Genomic DNA, 15,561 nt, shown 5'->3' with positions numbered 1-15,561 from the left:
GGGGGGGGGGGGGGGGAGAGCCGAGTCGTCTCGCGCCAGCCAGCGCCGCACGCCGCTGCGCCCCGGAAATCCGGGAGGAAAGGCGTGAGTCATCAGAGAGCGCCGCGGCCCAAGCCGGAAGCGATGGAGGTAGGGGGGCGGCCGCCTGCTGGGGGTTCCCGCGCGGCCTGCGTCCAGACCCAGGCTCCGTCCTTTCACCCCTGCGGGGTGACAGGTCCAGAGCGGGATGCTAAGCTGCAGGGGAAAGCCAGTTTACAGAACACCGTGTTTGATGAGAGGGAGGAAGCGTGGTGGAAACCGCAAAGGGTCAGTCGCCTCAAGTCGGGAATCCATCATTCCACACACCTACTCGGTGCCTATGGTCCTGACGTTGTGTTTCATACCAAGGACAGAAATGTTCCGTTCTCAGATTTCCTGCGAAGAATCGCTGGTTTTGATAACTGCGCTATAATGAAGGAGTGCCAGAAGGAATGATGAGCTGTTCAGAAAACCCACCGAGCCCCTCAACTCCAGTGTCAGCAAGGGTGATTAAAGAAACGATTCTAGTGTTTCAACCTGCACTTTGAAACAGACGCATAAAATATACTTAGTGTCTAAGCACTGTTTGACATATACAGCTTTTATGGTATCCAGAAAGCATATTAACAGCTTCCCTACCTTAGTTCTGTCTGTACATAAGATAGGATTTTCTTTTGACTTGAATGTAATAATGCCCTTTATATTTTATATTTCAGATTTTAACAGGAGAGTCCATTACTACATGCCTTTCTCCTTTAGTGCATGACTTGATTTGTAACCTTGGTTTTGAACTCAGAGAAAACTGTGATATCAATAGCATTGTAACTCAAAATGGTGAAGTATGCTGGAAAGCGATTACAGACCGTGTGAGCTATGCAGAATCAGGTTTGTCTTGTCTTTGTACACCAACCTTCAGTTAGTACCGTTACACTGAAAATGTCTGGGCCTGTAAAACCTGCCATGGTTCTTTTTTCTTGGAGGATGTTATAATGTAGTTGTCAGGGGAGAAAAAGAATCCTGAAAAAGATAGAAAAGTCAAGAGATGCTTAGCTAAGAAAATTGTGAGCAGGGATGCTGGAACCAATCTCAGGGCCTGGGTCTAGTAGTCACTAGGTGTATATACAGCATGGATACTCTGGATAAAGGACAAGACAGAGTGGTGTAGTGCCTCTCATCGTGCTACTCAGAATAGCACCTAATTGACAATATGAATTATTTCTGGAATTCGATATTTTTATGCTTGATCACAAGTAACTAAAACTACAGCTACACATTTTCTGCTGGTGGTAAAGCCTTTTACAATTCATTTCTACTGAGTTCCAAGTACATTTATTGTACGTCCAATTATAAGCTGCTTGAGTTTGTGAGCATTTTGAAATTAAAGCTTTTATTTGATTTTGACTTTTTTTTTTTCATCCTGTGGCATACAGCTATGGAACTAAAACTTATTTTCTCCACCTATAAGGGCCAAGTCTGGATTACAGGAGAAGCGTGCGGCTGTTGGGTCCTGTCTGTGAGGCCATCCATCTGCATATTTCATCTCTGACCAGGGCACAGTTTGAAATTAAGTATTCACCATGGTTCCAGTGGACAGCCTATCCAGAGGTTTGACATTTGCATATCTTTATAAATAAAAGACTTTGCAAATTGGAAATCCTCATTACTTGCCAAGTTAAGGGTGTCTTTTTCCATTTTTGGCCTTCCAACTTTGAATAGGTCTTGGGGGCTGCAAGAGAAATCTAAGTAGCTTATATGTAGACTCTGAAGCCTGAGTTGAAGAACATACCACTTTGAACAACTTTTGGGCTCAGTTAGGCAGGCATTTGTCTTAGTTAGGTTTCTATTGCTGTGAAGAGACACCATGACCACAACAACTCTTATATAGGAAAACATTTAACTGGGGCTGGCTTATAGTTTCAGAGGTTTAATTCATTATTGTCATGGCGGGAAGCAAGGCAGCATGTAGGCAGACACGGTACTGGAGAGGTAGCTAAGAGTTCTACATTTTGATCCACAGGCTATAGGAAATGAACTGACTTGAGCTTCTGAGACCTCAAAGCCCACCTCCAGTGACATACCTCCTCTAACAAGCCACACCTATTCCAGCAAGGTCATACCTCCTAATAGTGCCATTCTCTGTGGGCCAAGCCTTCAAACACATGAGTGTATGGGGGCCATTCCTATTCACACCACCACAGCATTAGAAGATAAAGTCCACTTTAGCATCAGGACAGAACTCCCAGGGAAATGACAAGGTTAGATCAGATAGTAGGTGCTTGGTTTCCTTACAGGGAATTGAAAAAAAATAGTCATTTGGGTCCTAATGCAAATCTTGTGTGGTTTGCTTTTTTCTTTTCCTGTGTTTGATTTGACATGTTAAAGGACTGTAATAAAACAATACCTGTAACATGTCTGATTCTAAAACAGAGCTGGGAAGGTAAGCTGCCTTACACAGGAACTAAACTAAATCATTACGGGAAATAAAAAGTAGGTCAAAATACTTGGTTTCAATTCATTATGCCAAATTTATACTTTGAACAAACATTTAAAGAAAGAACTTTCAAAGAACTCCTTAGGTATTAAATAATTTTATTATATTATTTCAATGGAAACGATTTGCTTATGTCAAAAATTTAAATGTAGTAGTTGAAATATTAAGAGGTTTGAATTCAGTAATAGTAATACAATAAAAATGTTGTTTTGAGAATTATTTTTCATTGAATCTGAGCTCTACTATGTGTCTTACTCTAAATAGCTGTTTCTGGAAATATTTGATGCCTTGAAAAGCCTGTATCCTCCTGCCATCTCCCTCAGCGTGATGAAATTGGCTTCCTGTCTGGAACGAGCCTTAGGCGATGTGAGTGTGAGAATCTCCTTGTTTGCTAGATTACCTGGATGAACACAAAAACTTCAGATTTCTTGGTTAATATATTGCTTTCTTGTAAAATACAGTGATTTTCTTTTTACATAACTAAGAAATTCCAGTACCTATGAGCCTGGGAGCTATCTCAATAGATCAAAGGACTTGCTGTGTAAGCATGAGTACCTGAATTTAGATTACAGTGCCCATCTCAAAACATGAAAAGCTATGTATGGTTGCTTCTACACCTCTGTGACCCGACACTGGGGGTGGGGGAGGGGTGGAGACAGGAGGCTCACTGGGGCTCTCTGGCCTCTATTCTAGCTCCAGTTTCAGTAAAAGACCCCATCTCAAGGGAATAAGGTAGAGAGTGATAGACTAAAACACCTGATGTCCTCCTCTGGCCAGTATGCTCACGTGTGCACAAGCCTGCACGCATGCACGCACACACACGCGCGCACACACACATATACACAGGAAAGGAAATCTATGTCTAAGCACTTCTCTTTGCTCATCTGTACTATGTATCATAAATCTTGCTCTGTTTTTAATTTTGCCTCATTATAATGTAATTACTGTATGATTTCTGTTTGAATTTAGGTATTTTTACTGATTGGGAAGGAGTGCCCCTTTCTTCTAAGAGATCTTCTTGCATCTGCAGAGCTTGCACAAGTCTTTGGACATGCTGTGGTAAGTGTGTCAATAACACATAAAGCATAGTGTGGCTGGCATGAGCTGTGCTTTCGATTTTCCAAAACTACAGAACTCTGGGGAAACACTATTTCACCGATTTAAGTGTATCCTCCCTTCCTTCTGGAGCTGGCCCACTTCCACATAGTCCACAGGGTCTCTCTCCCCAGATTTGATGGTGCTCGAATAACCATGTAGGTCAAACCAGAGAGGCAGTTAGAAGCATATCGCTTTGTTCAGTTAAACATTCATAATGGTGGTACTAAGTCACTACAGACTACATTTAGCACTTTGGAATGATAATATTACATTTTTGTCCTAAAATACCTGTGTTTTTAACAGGTAGGAATTTATACCTTTTACAGTCATTCAGACTTATAGTGGCAAAAAGAAAATAGAACTTGGTGAAAATTATAGAGGCCTTTATACTTTTCAGAATATTCTAGAGGGACTGTAATCAAGAGACTTCAGACTAGATGGTAACATGTAGGGAGCTCAGTGAGGCAGAAGACCAAAACAGCCATCTTAGTTGGACCAGAAGTCCACCAAATTCACTATTTGGGGCTAAGAGACCATCTTCAGTGAACCCTCCTACTACTCACTGGGATCATTTCCCTTGCCGGCTTGAAAATAATTTTCTGGTAGAGGGCCTGGGATAAGGCTGGAGTATGGCCTCTCGTTGTTATGCTGAATCATTAAACACATTTTGTTCCTGCCTGCCTGCCTGCTTGCCATTCACCATCTAACTCTGAATGGCCACTTTTAGCCTCCAGATGATTTCTTGTAGCTGCTGATAGATAGATGGCATTTGGTATCTAAACTGGGGGAAGGGAGCAGGGGCTTCTGAGGTTCCTTCCAAGATATGGCTGTTGAACACTGGTGTTGGGTTGAACCCCTCTGAGCTTTCCACCTGCTAGTTCTGCTTCAGAGGCTCAGAAAGCACCTCTCTCCTCTGCTCTGCAGCAGCCCAATGTAAACCAAGATTGCTTTCTTTTCTTTCCTGAGGGCTGACTGTCCTCTCTCATGAGTTTGTCTGAGGAGGTGGGACTTGGATGCTTTTCTCATCCTTTTTACCACATAGGCCCACACTACCTGGTCTGGAGTTTGTATCCATTTTCTGATGTGTTCAGATCCTGGGCACCTCTGATGTGCAGTGTTAAAGCTATATATTCTGAGTCAGCTCCTCATCCTGGGACTGCCTTGATGGTCTGGTCTCTGAAACCTCGGCTTTACCTTCTTCACTCGTGTTTCTTTCTGTGCACAGTGGGAAATGATAGTGCCTTCCTCAGAGGTGGTTCTGGGGATCATTCAAAAATATGTGTAGCATGTGCTAAATACTCAATAAGTGTTGGGTTCAGCCCAGTGAAATGGCTTATTGGGTAAAGGTACCTGCCACCAAGGCTGATGACTATAGTTCAATCTCCAGCACCCACATGGTAGAAGGAAAGAATCGGCTCTCATAAGTTGTCCTCTGACCTCTACATACTGGCACACATTAAATGAAAATGTATAGAATTTTGATGTTAGTTTCAATATTGTTACTACTTTATGCTGGCAGAAACTGTTGACTTTCTTGGTTCTAAGGGAGAAGCAAACATTGTAGGACTGAATTTATTTACTCCACTAGTCAGTAATCTGCTGTCTTAATGGATTAGATGGACGTACTGAAAGTCTTCATTGGGTCTCCCTGTGGACTCAACCTGAGAAACATCTTGTGGCATGGCTTTGCTTCCCCTCAAGACATTCCTCCAAAGTAAGTTGTTGGCTAAGTAACTTTCTTCCTTAATCTGCTTAAGAATTTCCCAAGAGGAAAGGGTTAATTATGAAAGATGGGAGGATTTGAGACGTGAACGGTCAGGTCACGTGTTAACAGCGCAGTAACTGGAGTGGTGAGAGTGTGTTCCGATGCTTGGCACCCCGAGCAGAGCAGACAGAGAAGCAGATCGGCAGAAAGCCCAGGCACTCTGAAATCAGACGGTCTTCCTAGCTGTTGCACAGCCCGACCATCTCTGGGGAGTCTGGGGTTTGTTGGTTTTCTTTCTTAATTCTTTTTTTTTTTGGTTTTTCGAGACAGGGTTTCTCTGTGTAGCTTTGCGCCTTTCTTGGATCTTGCTCTGTAGACCAAGCTGGCCTCGAACTCACAGAGATCCGCCTGGCTCTGCCTCCCGAGTGCTGGGATTAAAGGTGTGCGCCACCACCGCCCGGCTCTTTCTTAATTCTTTTAATTTTTATATTCATTTATACATGTGTACATATGCCACAGCATTTGTGTGGAAGCCAAAGGACAATTGTGGGGAGTGGTTCTCTCCTTCCAGATGTGGTTTTAGGGATTAAACTGAGGATGTCCAGCTTGGCTGTAGTCTCCTTTACCTGCTGAAGCATCTCAGTCCTCCGTCTTGCATAATTTTAACATTTTTTTTTCTAAGAAAAGTTCTTTATATGAATAACTAAGCTCATTTTCTGGTTTCTGGTCTTCCCTAGGTACTGTTCAGCTATGCTGTTGTGGACAGCAGGACTGGGTCAGTTACTGAAGAGCTACCTTCACCAAGCAAAAGTCACACTGGCACATCGACCTTTTGTAACTCTTACAAACCTAGAGGATGTGATCGTTTTCCCTGGCAAGTTCTGTCTCACACTGCCCCCTTACTGTGTCTTCATGGAGGTATTTGCACAGTTTGTAAGCAGCATCAGACTTGAATTCTTGGTGAAGAACTTACTTTTCATTGCCAAGTTGGCTTTGTAAGTTACTTGAAGAACCTTTTAAACTTCACCCCTTCTCACTGTTCTGGTGCTGTTGGGGACCCAGAGTCACTGTTAGAACTGGCCTCTTCCTCAGATGTGCTACCCTCCAGAACATCTTGGGGCCATTCATGGTGTTTGTTTTCCGCTCCTCTCACCTGTCTGCATCTGTGCTCGTGGCCATTGTATCAGCTGTGCCAGCAACAGAAAGGGTTGCTGTGTCCTCCGAGAACACATCCTGCTCCTCTTGGTCAGTGCACTAAACTAGGGTACCCTGAGCCCTACCCTCAGTTGCTGCCCAAGTTCCTGACGAGATTCATTTGTCCATCTTTCCTCTTGGCAAGCTTCCTGAGACCGTGGGTCAGGTACTCTTCCTTTTTAGGGGTGCTCTGCCTCAGGCCACAGTTTTATTTGTTCACATGTGTCCCTGACTTCTTTCAGTTGGCTACTGTGGTTGTGTTTGTAAGGGTATTTGCTCTTTCCCAGGTGTTACTGATGAGGTACTCTCAGCATTAGAGAACGTGATGATGAAATCTGCCTTCTCATTAAAAACCATGTTACCATACTGGGAAATGGCAGTGAGCAAGTTCAAGGTGCACAGGTAACAAGGGTGGGTGGTGTTGGTGCTTAGATGCCAGGCCTGTTCCATGCCCTTCACCGTCTAAAGCCCAGTTACTATCCTGACAGAGTGAGCAGAGGAGAGACCGACTCAGATTAGGCTCAGTACAGAGTATCTTCCTTTGATAACTTAGATGAGCTGTAACTATTCAAGTATTCCCTGTCATCCTCTTGGTGCAATTGGTAGAACTTTTTTTTCTTTTTTCTGTTTTCTTTTTTTTTGTTTGTTTGTTTTTGTTTTTTTGAGACAAAGTTTCTCTGTATAACAGCCCTGGCTATCCTGGAACTTGCTTTGTAGACCAGGCTGGCCTCGAACTCACTGAGATTCACCTGCTTCAGGCTCCCAAGTGCTGGGATTAAAGGCATGTGCCTGGCTATATAACTTCTGTTTTTCAAGAATAAACTTCTTAGTATATTTTCTGCATTCTTACTGTAAGAAAAACATTGAACCTAGCAGTAGAGAACCTAGAAGAGAAAAAAAAAAGGACAGGTATGTTTGGCTGTTAGATTCCTGTAAAGGCCAACCCCGTGTGGAAGCCAGGCACAGCATGTTTTCAGAGGGGTAGAGCTTGGAGAGCCAGGCAGTCAGTCATTGCTGGTCCTCAGAGAACCTCACTCCTGGATTCACTTTGTACTTGAGCTGCCCTCTGGAGCTGTGCTATTCTGGAGATCTTCAGAAGTGACACGCAGCATATGTAGATCTTTGATGACATTTTGTTCCACTGAAACTACTAAAAATATTTCATCAAGCATTAAAATACCAAAACATGGTCTTAGAGTCCCTAGTCTGATTAGAGTTGGAGTCCCTCACTTTGTCTCTCTCGTTAGTAAGCTCTGTACCTGCTTCCGGCGCCACACTGGCGTGCCGAGGCTGCAGTGCGGTCACTGTGGCACTTGCCGATTCCCTCTGGTTCCACAGGTTTGCTGACTGCACCATGCTGTTGCTGTCACAGCTAGAAGCTGGACTCAGGAGAGTGTTTGCTGCAGTTAACAAATGTCCTGATAGACTCCTCACGGCCGAGGTACACGTGTTTCTGTTACTCACTGGGACTGTGGGTACTATATTGACAGTTTTATGTGACTATGCAAAACCCTGGGTCTAATCCCTTACAGCACGCACACACGCACACACACACACACACACACACACACACACACACACACACACACGCACACACGCACGCACGCACGCACACACACTCGCCCCACATTATTTGCTGTTAAAGCACACATTTATTTTAATTGTGATTATGTAAGATAGTTCTGTTTCCAAACGGCCCTTTAAACTTCAGGATGTTATGAAAGCAGTAGCACCTTCTGAGAGCTAGAATTGTTTTTGACTTTGAATGATATTACTCTTTTGTTTTAATTATTTCTCTTTTATCTCTTCCCCTTTCTGCAGTCAACAATTCTATATACCACGTTTGATGAAGTAAGTAGTCAAACTTGCAAGAAACCTTGAAAAACAATCATCTCCTTTTAAATATAAATCAAAACACAAGGATGAGGGCTGGAGAGATGGCTCAGTGGTTAGGAGCACTTACTGTTTTTCCAAGCACCCATATGGTGGTGGCTCACAACCATGCGTAGGCATGCACGTGGTGCTGCACACACACACATGCAGACAAGGTACTCATGCACCTAAAATAAGTAAATTTAAAATAATTTAATACTACTAATAAAAACCACCAAGATTAACTATAAATAGCATGTTTACAGGAAAATGTTGATAAATGAGAAGAAGAAGCTTATGCTAGATTTAAATGTAGCTCTGAGGCCATACTTGAGTTGATTGAATGATTGACTGGCATTCATGATGCTGTGGGTTTAGTCCCCAGCACTGAATATACCCAGCATGGCAGCATATACCTGCAATCCCATCACTTGTGAAGTAGAGGCAGGATTTGAAGGCAACTTGTAGTACTTGAAAATCTGTTTCAAATAAACACATTTAAATAAAGCATTCAGATTAATTTTGAAGCCTAGTATTATTAATCTTTTTTCTGTAGTTGTACAAAACACAAAGTGGGGAAAATGCAAACAGATTGACACGATTGGCTATGACCACTGTTGAGAACAACTGTCCTCAACCAGTGTAACAACTTTAGAAATATGAATATTCTAATTATGTGTGTACAGATCAATGTCCGTGTGTGTAGGTACATGAGTCTGGTTATGAATTATGCATGTGTGTGTGTCAGTTTAACAGCCTGTTGATCAATCTATTTTTGGTGTTTTAGATACTGGCAAAACACTTGAATGATGGTAGTATCAACCAGCTTCCCCATTTCCTCGGAGAGTCTGCCATGGTAAAGATTTGGTTATCTCCAGCCTTAGGTCTCTCTGTTTATGAACATGCTGGTGTCTAGAGTCAGCGTGACTTGTGGTGTGCTCAGGACCTGAGCTGCTGCTGTGCTGTCGTCCTGTCCTGTCACGGACACTCATCAGGAGTGACTGCCTGTAGGCTCTGGGCTTTGCTTATTCTGGTTAGTGCCATGCCCTTTGAATGCCTGACGACTTGGCTGCCCTCTTTCTAAACACTGTTTTTATTTATTGGTTCTGTGTATTTTTGGTAAAGAAAGGACTATATTTGCTTTGTAAAATTTAGCAACAGTCAAATGTCTCTAAGATTTAGTGTTGGATGAAACAGATTAATGTTTTGACCCATTTTTCCATCAGCAGTTTATATTTTATCAGGACACTACAGTGACTGCTCTAGACTGTAGTAGATACTTTTTGTCTCTTCCACCTCACTGAGAGAAGAGCTGGATTCTGCTTCCCATTCCTCATGTGATTTTGGCATCCCTTCCTACCCACAGATAGCCAGACGACTAATTTATCTGGTATCCTCTTTGTCTTGAATTCCCTGGACTCTTCCTCGGTTGGCAGTCTGCCCACATCAGTGGTTTTCTGACCTTTTTCTCCATAGTCTGGCAGAGAGAGACTTTGGGCATGTACTGTTAGAGGAGGGAGCAGCTCTCTTTCTTGATGAGAGATGCAGGAGTGGTCCATGGGTGAATGTAGGGGAAGGAATGGGCCAAGGACACCTGCTTGGTTATGCTCATTCCAGCAGGAGGAATGTTTATTTCCCTTCCATATAGGAGGGTAAGAATAACAGATGAGTGCCTTAAGCAGCAACTCCTTCCAGGCAGCTGCCCCAATGGTTGGTGGTCAGCTCCTGCAGGCAGGCTGTGTGAGCAAGAGCACCCTGCTACAGTTGCAGCTGCAGGACGGGGTGAATGCCCTCTTTGAGACTCACATTTCCCATCAGTTCGTAAACAAGCCAGGAACTGCCTGGAACCCTGCCTTTTGCTTTTGCCTATGCTCACAACATTAACAGAATGCTTCTCTGTTAATTTTCTAAAAGGAATTCTTGTGGGATTTCCTGAACTATCAGGAGGGTCCTCGTATCCGGGATCGTTTAAGCCATGGGGAGATCAACTTACGTGAATTTCCAAGAGAAGCAGCAAGCCAGCTGCTCACATTCTCCCTGGTGCTTCTGCTCAGATTCACTGAGGAAGACACATTGTCAGAGCTGAAGGTACCACAGAGGGAAGAGGGTGGCTGTCAGAATTTACCATCACTATATGATTAGTTATTGATCATTTTTTCATTTTAATTTGAGTTACAGTATTATTCCATCAGAATATCTGTAAATTAACAACATACATGCATGCATTCTCTGAAAATCAGAGTTTTGAATCTGAAATAATTTGTCCTCTCGTAAACACATCTTTGCCTTTCTTTTTAATAGCAGTGTTGGTATTAAAAACCAAAGAACAGGTTATAAAACATGATTAGCCAAATACAGGAAACTCCTATAAGTATATATCAAATTGATGGAACAGGGTATTTGCATTTCTGAAACTAATGATTTTGTTATTTTAAAATAAATAATTTTAGTTATAATATTGCAGGTGTTTTTTTGTTTTTAGATTATATATATGGCAATTATTTTTTAAGTTGTTTAAAAGTCTAAGCAAGATTGAAAAATTATTATAATATGTAAAGGCCATCAGGAATCCCCTTTGCCAGAGATGAAAGCTGTTAAAAGTTGGGTGTCCTTGCTTCTCTGTTCTTCCCACGGGTATCCCCAGATAGGCTCATAGGAAGAAATGCTTTGTCCTTTAAGCAGTGTTTTTCATTAGCTGTATTTGGGATCTTTGCTGTGCCTGCTCTTTTTGTTAGCGGTCTGTCATTCTGTTGCATCAGTAGACCATCATTTATCTAAATGATCTCCATTTGGGTGTGTGAGCTGTCCCTTTGACTGAGGAAACTCTCTGATTGTAGTGGTGGAGGACTGTGTTCATTTGAACACCTATGCTAGTGAGTGTACAAAAGTAAGGCCTGTGGCTGAGAGCAGTAAGGCCTGGTTTTTCTCTTCACTGATGCTGCTGTTCCTGCCTTGTCCTTTCTCACTTGTATTTTTCCACCACTTTAGGAACCTTGCTGCTGTTTTCAGTGATGTACTTGATTTTAGCTCTGGGTTCTTTTTTTCCCTCTGGCTTCTGCCTTTGATGTCATTCTTGAAAGCTACTTTGCATTCCAAAAATTATAAACATAACCATAATTTTCCTAGTGTTTTTGTCTTTTGCTCCAAGTAGAATTTAGTTCCTCTTGGGAGTGAGGTAGAGAATCTAGCTTTCCGTGTTTCTTGTTGAAATTGTTAGCAACTTTTCTGAATGCCATGTGGAGAATTAACATCTTTATTCAGTATACATCAGGCTCCAGCCCTGGACTCTCTTGCTGGAAGCTCTGCTCTCTGCTGAATCTTCATGACACTGTTTAGTGCTTTCCAGACACTAGAGACAATTCGCATTCCTGTCGCCTCAGAATTGTCTTGTCTATTCTCACTGTTTATATTCCCTGTGAGCTGTGTCATTAAAGTCAACAGACCCAGAAAACAAACTGAAAAGAATAGTCTAGTAGAATCACATAGGGAAGCTGACATCTCTTACTATATTGCACACTATTCAGAAACTGAGGACGTGGCTCAGTTGGTAGAGTGCTTGCCTAGCATCCATGAAGACTTGGGTTTGACCCAGCACTGCATACACCAGGTGTAGCTCACACCTGTAATCCCAGCCCTCACTCAGAAGATAAAGGCAGAAGTGTTGCTCCCATTGGTTAATAAATAAGCTGCTTTGGCCTATGGCCAGGCAGCTTAGAGGTAGGTGGGAAATCCAGCTCTTTCGGTGCAGCATGAGACTCTTAATCTCAGGGCCGTGGGTTTGTGCTCCACGTTGGTCGCCAAATGTAGTCAGAAGTTTTCCTGTGGTCTTGCCTAGCCCCACAGTCCAGACAAATCTCTCTCACCCATGGTCCCGCAGCTGCTCGTACCCAAGTGAACACACAGAATCTTATATTACAAACTGTATGGATGGTCTATGGCTGGCCTTCTGCTCTTATATCTTAAATTAACCCATTTCTATTAATCTATATTTTGCCATGTGTTACATGGCTTTACTGGTTCTTTCACATCTTGCTTCTTCTGGCAGCAGTTGGCATCTCTCTCCTCTGCCTTTCCTTTTTCTGTCTCTTTCCTTGGATTTCCCACCTGCCTCTAAGCTGCCTTGCCATAGGCCAAAGCAGCTTATTTATTAACCAATGGGAACAACATATATTCACAGCATATAGAAAGACATCCACCAGCCCAGAAGGATCACAAGGTTATCCTCAGCTACATGGAGTTTGAGACCAATCTTGGATGTACAAGACCCTGTGTCAAAGAAAAAAATTTACCAATAACAAGTATGTCCTGACTTCAGGCCTATGATGAATGTGGACCCCACCCTCCCAACTAAGTAGCATATCTCCAAAAGGTAGCTTCTGAGGCTCACAGACCCCCAAGCCTCTCTTCCCTGTTTTCACATTCTATACTCAGTTTTGTCTTAAAATACATCTTGAGTCTATTACTCAATGCTATTCCATTACACCACTTGGCCAAATCACCTTCACTTCCTGGAGGGACACTTGCTCTGACAACCTTCCTTCTTCCCTTTTCTCAACACAGCAGCCAGATCCTTTTTGAAACATTATGTCCCTCTATGTAAAGCCTGTCTGTGGTTTCATATCTTAGAGCAGAAGGGGATGCTCTCTCCTGACCTAAAGGCATACACTGTCCCCTGGTGCCTATTCCAGCACTCATCCACAGTCTTCACACAAGTCTCTGCCCTGCTGGAACTGCAGCCATGAGGATGCTGCCCACGATATGGCTGTGGCTCAGGCTGGCAGTTGTCAGTGAATGAGAAGTTGGCACATGTCCTCAGCACTTTGATCTTGGTCATTTCAATCATTGCTCTGTGCTGTTGAGAATGTGACGGTTTCTGCTTCTGACTTCTGCCAACTTCTGGCTCCCTGACTTTATGCTTTTGTAGTTTCCAGTTGCTGATACAGGTTTTCAGTTATACAGTTATAACAGCCATTGGAATATACTATATTATCTTTGTTTTTAATATTTATATGTTTGGCAATTATATATAACTTTATGGTCACGTAATTCTTCTCTAATTGTATTGATGTTCAGTCCTTAAAATTTTTTCCTTTTGTTTTTGGATCTTTTTCTCCTTATATATTTGTAGTTTTGCTATGCTATGGACAGGGTGGATGTGATCTTTGTAAATTATTGTGGCTAGTTAGCTCCATTTTAGTCAGTTGGTTGACTGCCAGGTCCATCTTGCTTTAGTGAAGAGTTTTACCATGCTTTAGATGAAGTGAAAGATTAGGACTCTAAGTGACTACGATTCAGAAGAAGACAAAGGCCAAATATAGAACTATAGTGACTAACATCAATTTTCTAAACTAGGAGGAAGCAGCAATACAGTTGCTGGTCAGTCTTGCAGAAGGCTACAGATCTCGCTGCCACCCAGCCTTCCAGCTTCAAAAACAGGTATGCCACATGCAGAGTGTTTGGGAGAGGGGACATGTGTGATACTGATCTCCCTTCAGAGACATCAGAAGGGCCCCACGGCTTTGCCCTGTCAGACTTCCTGACCAGTTGGTCCCTTACTGTATGGCTTTGGTCAAGTGACTCAGTCTTCTGAGCTTGCAGCTCAAGTTCTGTGTCTCAGAGTTAAAGGTGGTTCTGTCTCAAGGATGACAGGTGGAGTGTTTAGCATGGAACCTAGATGGCTGCAGTCACTGGTCATTGCCCAGAGAGAGAAGCAAGTTTTATCACGTGAGAATGTCATTTTTTTCTTCTACCATATAAGACAACTTTCTGTTAACTTACAATTTTAAAAACAAACTTCCAAGCATTTCTACCAGACAGTTCCAATTTGGGGATTATTTCAAATGCTTTATACTTTTTTTGAAAAAAGATTTTATGTAGGGGGCTGCAGTATGTATATATGAGTGCAGGTGGTCTTGGAGGCCAGAGGTTTCTGATCCACTAGAGCTGGAGTTATAGGCAATTGTAAGCCACACAACAGGCCCTCTGCAAGAGTAGTACGTGCTGTTTACTACTAAACCATCTCCCCATCCCTCAGGTGTTTTATTCTGTATATGGCAGGAGACAGGACAAGAAGAACCCCCATGAATGCCACACTCAGAATGGCTCTTGCATAGACTTGGCAAGAGAGCACACCCTCACAGGGCTGCTGTAAACTGGTGTGTGTGTTGGGAAAGACTAGAGAGGCAGTGTCAGGGACCAAGGCTTGACCAGTGTTGTGTTTGACAAATACATCCATTGTGAGACTTTTCCTGTGGAGAGGTGCACAAACATCTGTTCTCCCCAGATAGAGCACCAACAAACAAATCAGAGAAACCATTCCACCCAGTGAGTTTGGGGGAGTTGCTTACAAGGTGCCTAGATGACTCAGGCAGCTGCATTTGGTGATGTCCATCCCAGCAATAGTGATAACTCACAAAGGCTACACCCTAGAGTTTTCTATACAACTGTGGTCAGCTAAGCCAAGAGTGTCCTCTTCCCAGCAGTTGGCTTCTACTTATAACCATGGGGAGGGGCTCTTGAATCTTATAAGCTTCTTAAGACACTTCCTCCTGGAGGGATGTTTGAGTTAGGAGGAAATAGCTAAAGCAGTATGGGTAAGAAGGGGCATGTCAGCAAATTAGCTTCCATTCTAAGTCTTCTTTCCAAGATACCATTAGAAAGGTAGAAGTATCAGAACTTACCTACAGGGACCAGCATTTTAAAGAGACAAGGAGGACAGGAGGGAAGGTTCTGGAAGGTAGACTACCTGGTGAGCCAATTGCTGAGTCCCCAGCCTGTGCCCTTTGCTGTCCTCTTCTATGGCCCCAGGAAGCACCCTGGCTCTTTTGGACCCTCATCTGTTATCTATCTACTACTTAGTGACATCCTGTGCTTTATAAGGTCATTGCTGCTGCAGAAGATTGCTCACTTTCATTGATGTCCACACAGCTGCCACTTAATTTTCTCATATTATCGTGGGGCAGGACCTACTGAAGGATCTGTTGTATGGCTTCACCTGGATGCTGACAAGTGATTGATAGTGTTGACATGCCTCCCTCATCTGTGCTGTGTGCTGTCACTCACAGAACGATTGCCAAAGCTAGTCACAGTTCAGAGGAGGGGCGGTAGGTCCCTCTCAACTGAGGGTGTCATATTTGTGAACATGCTCATCATCACCCCAACAGTAAGAACCAGCAGTAGTCTT

At 43.1% G+C, this 15,561-nt stretch overlaps 1 protein-coding gene across 17 annotated transcripts in view; it reads left to right on the top strand.

Moving 5' to 3' along the window:
• Positions 1–26: 26 nt before the first annotated feature.
• Ermard (ER membrane associated RNA degradation) overlaps positions 27–15,561 on the top strand; it is a 145,936-nt gene continuing 130,401 nt past the window's right edge. For 12 of the 17 annotated variants that reach the window (XR_008221065.1, XR_008221063.1, XR_008221064.1 and 9 more), the window contains exons 1-13: positions 194–524; positions 735–903; positions 1,484–1,623; positions 2,774–2,875; positions 3,479–3,568; positions 5,224–5,321; positions 6,050–6,186; positions 6,794–6,908; positions 7,845–7,947; positions 8,328–8,357; positions 9,166–9,234; positions 10,293–10,466; positions 13,731–13,814. Coding sequence is in view for 11 of the 17 variants with exons in the window: in XM_052750719.1 (XP_052606679.1) it covers positions 471–524; positions 735–903; positions 1,484–1,623; positions 2,774–2,875; positions 3,479–3,568; positions 5,224–5,321; positions 6,050–6,186; positions 6,794–6,908; positions 7,845–7,947; positions 8,328–8,357; positions 9,166–9,234; positions 10,293–10,466; positions 13,731–13,814 (1,365 nt within the window). In the remaining 6 variants the exon portion in view is untranslated. The other 5 variants (XM_052750715.1, XM_052750721.1, XM_052750716.1 and 2 more) reach the window with 5 other exon arrangements.

The sequence above is a fragment of the Peromyscus californicus genome, unplaced genomic scaffold, assembly GCF_007827085.1.
Source record: "Peromyscus californicus insignis strain IS unplaced genomic scaffold, ASM782708v3 Scaffold_22__1_contigs__length_63687245, whole genome shotgun sequence".
NCBI classification, from domain to species: domain Eukaryota; kingdom Metazoa; phylum Chordata; class Mammalia; order Rodentia; family Cricetidae; genus Peromyscus; species Peromyscus californicus.
This window is presented reverse-complemented; position numbering and strand designations above follow the sequence as displayed.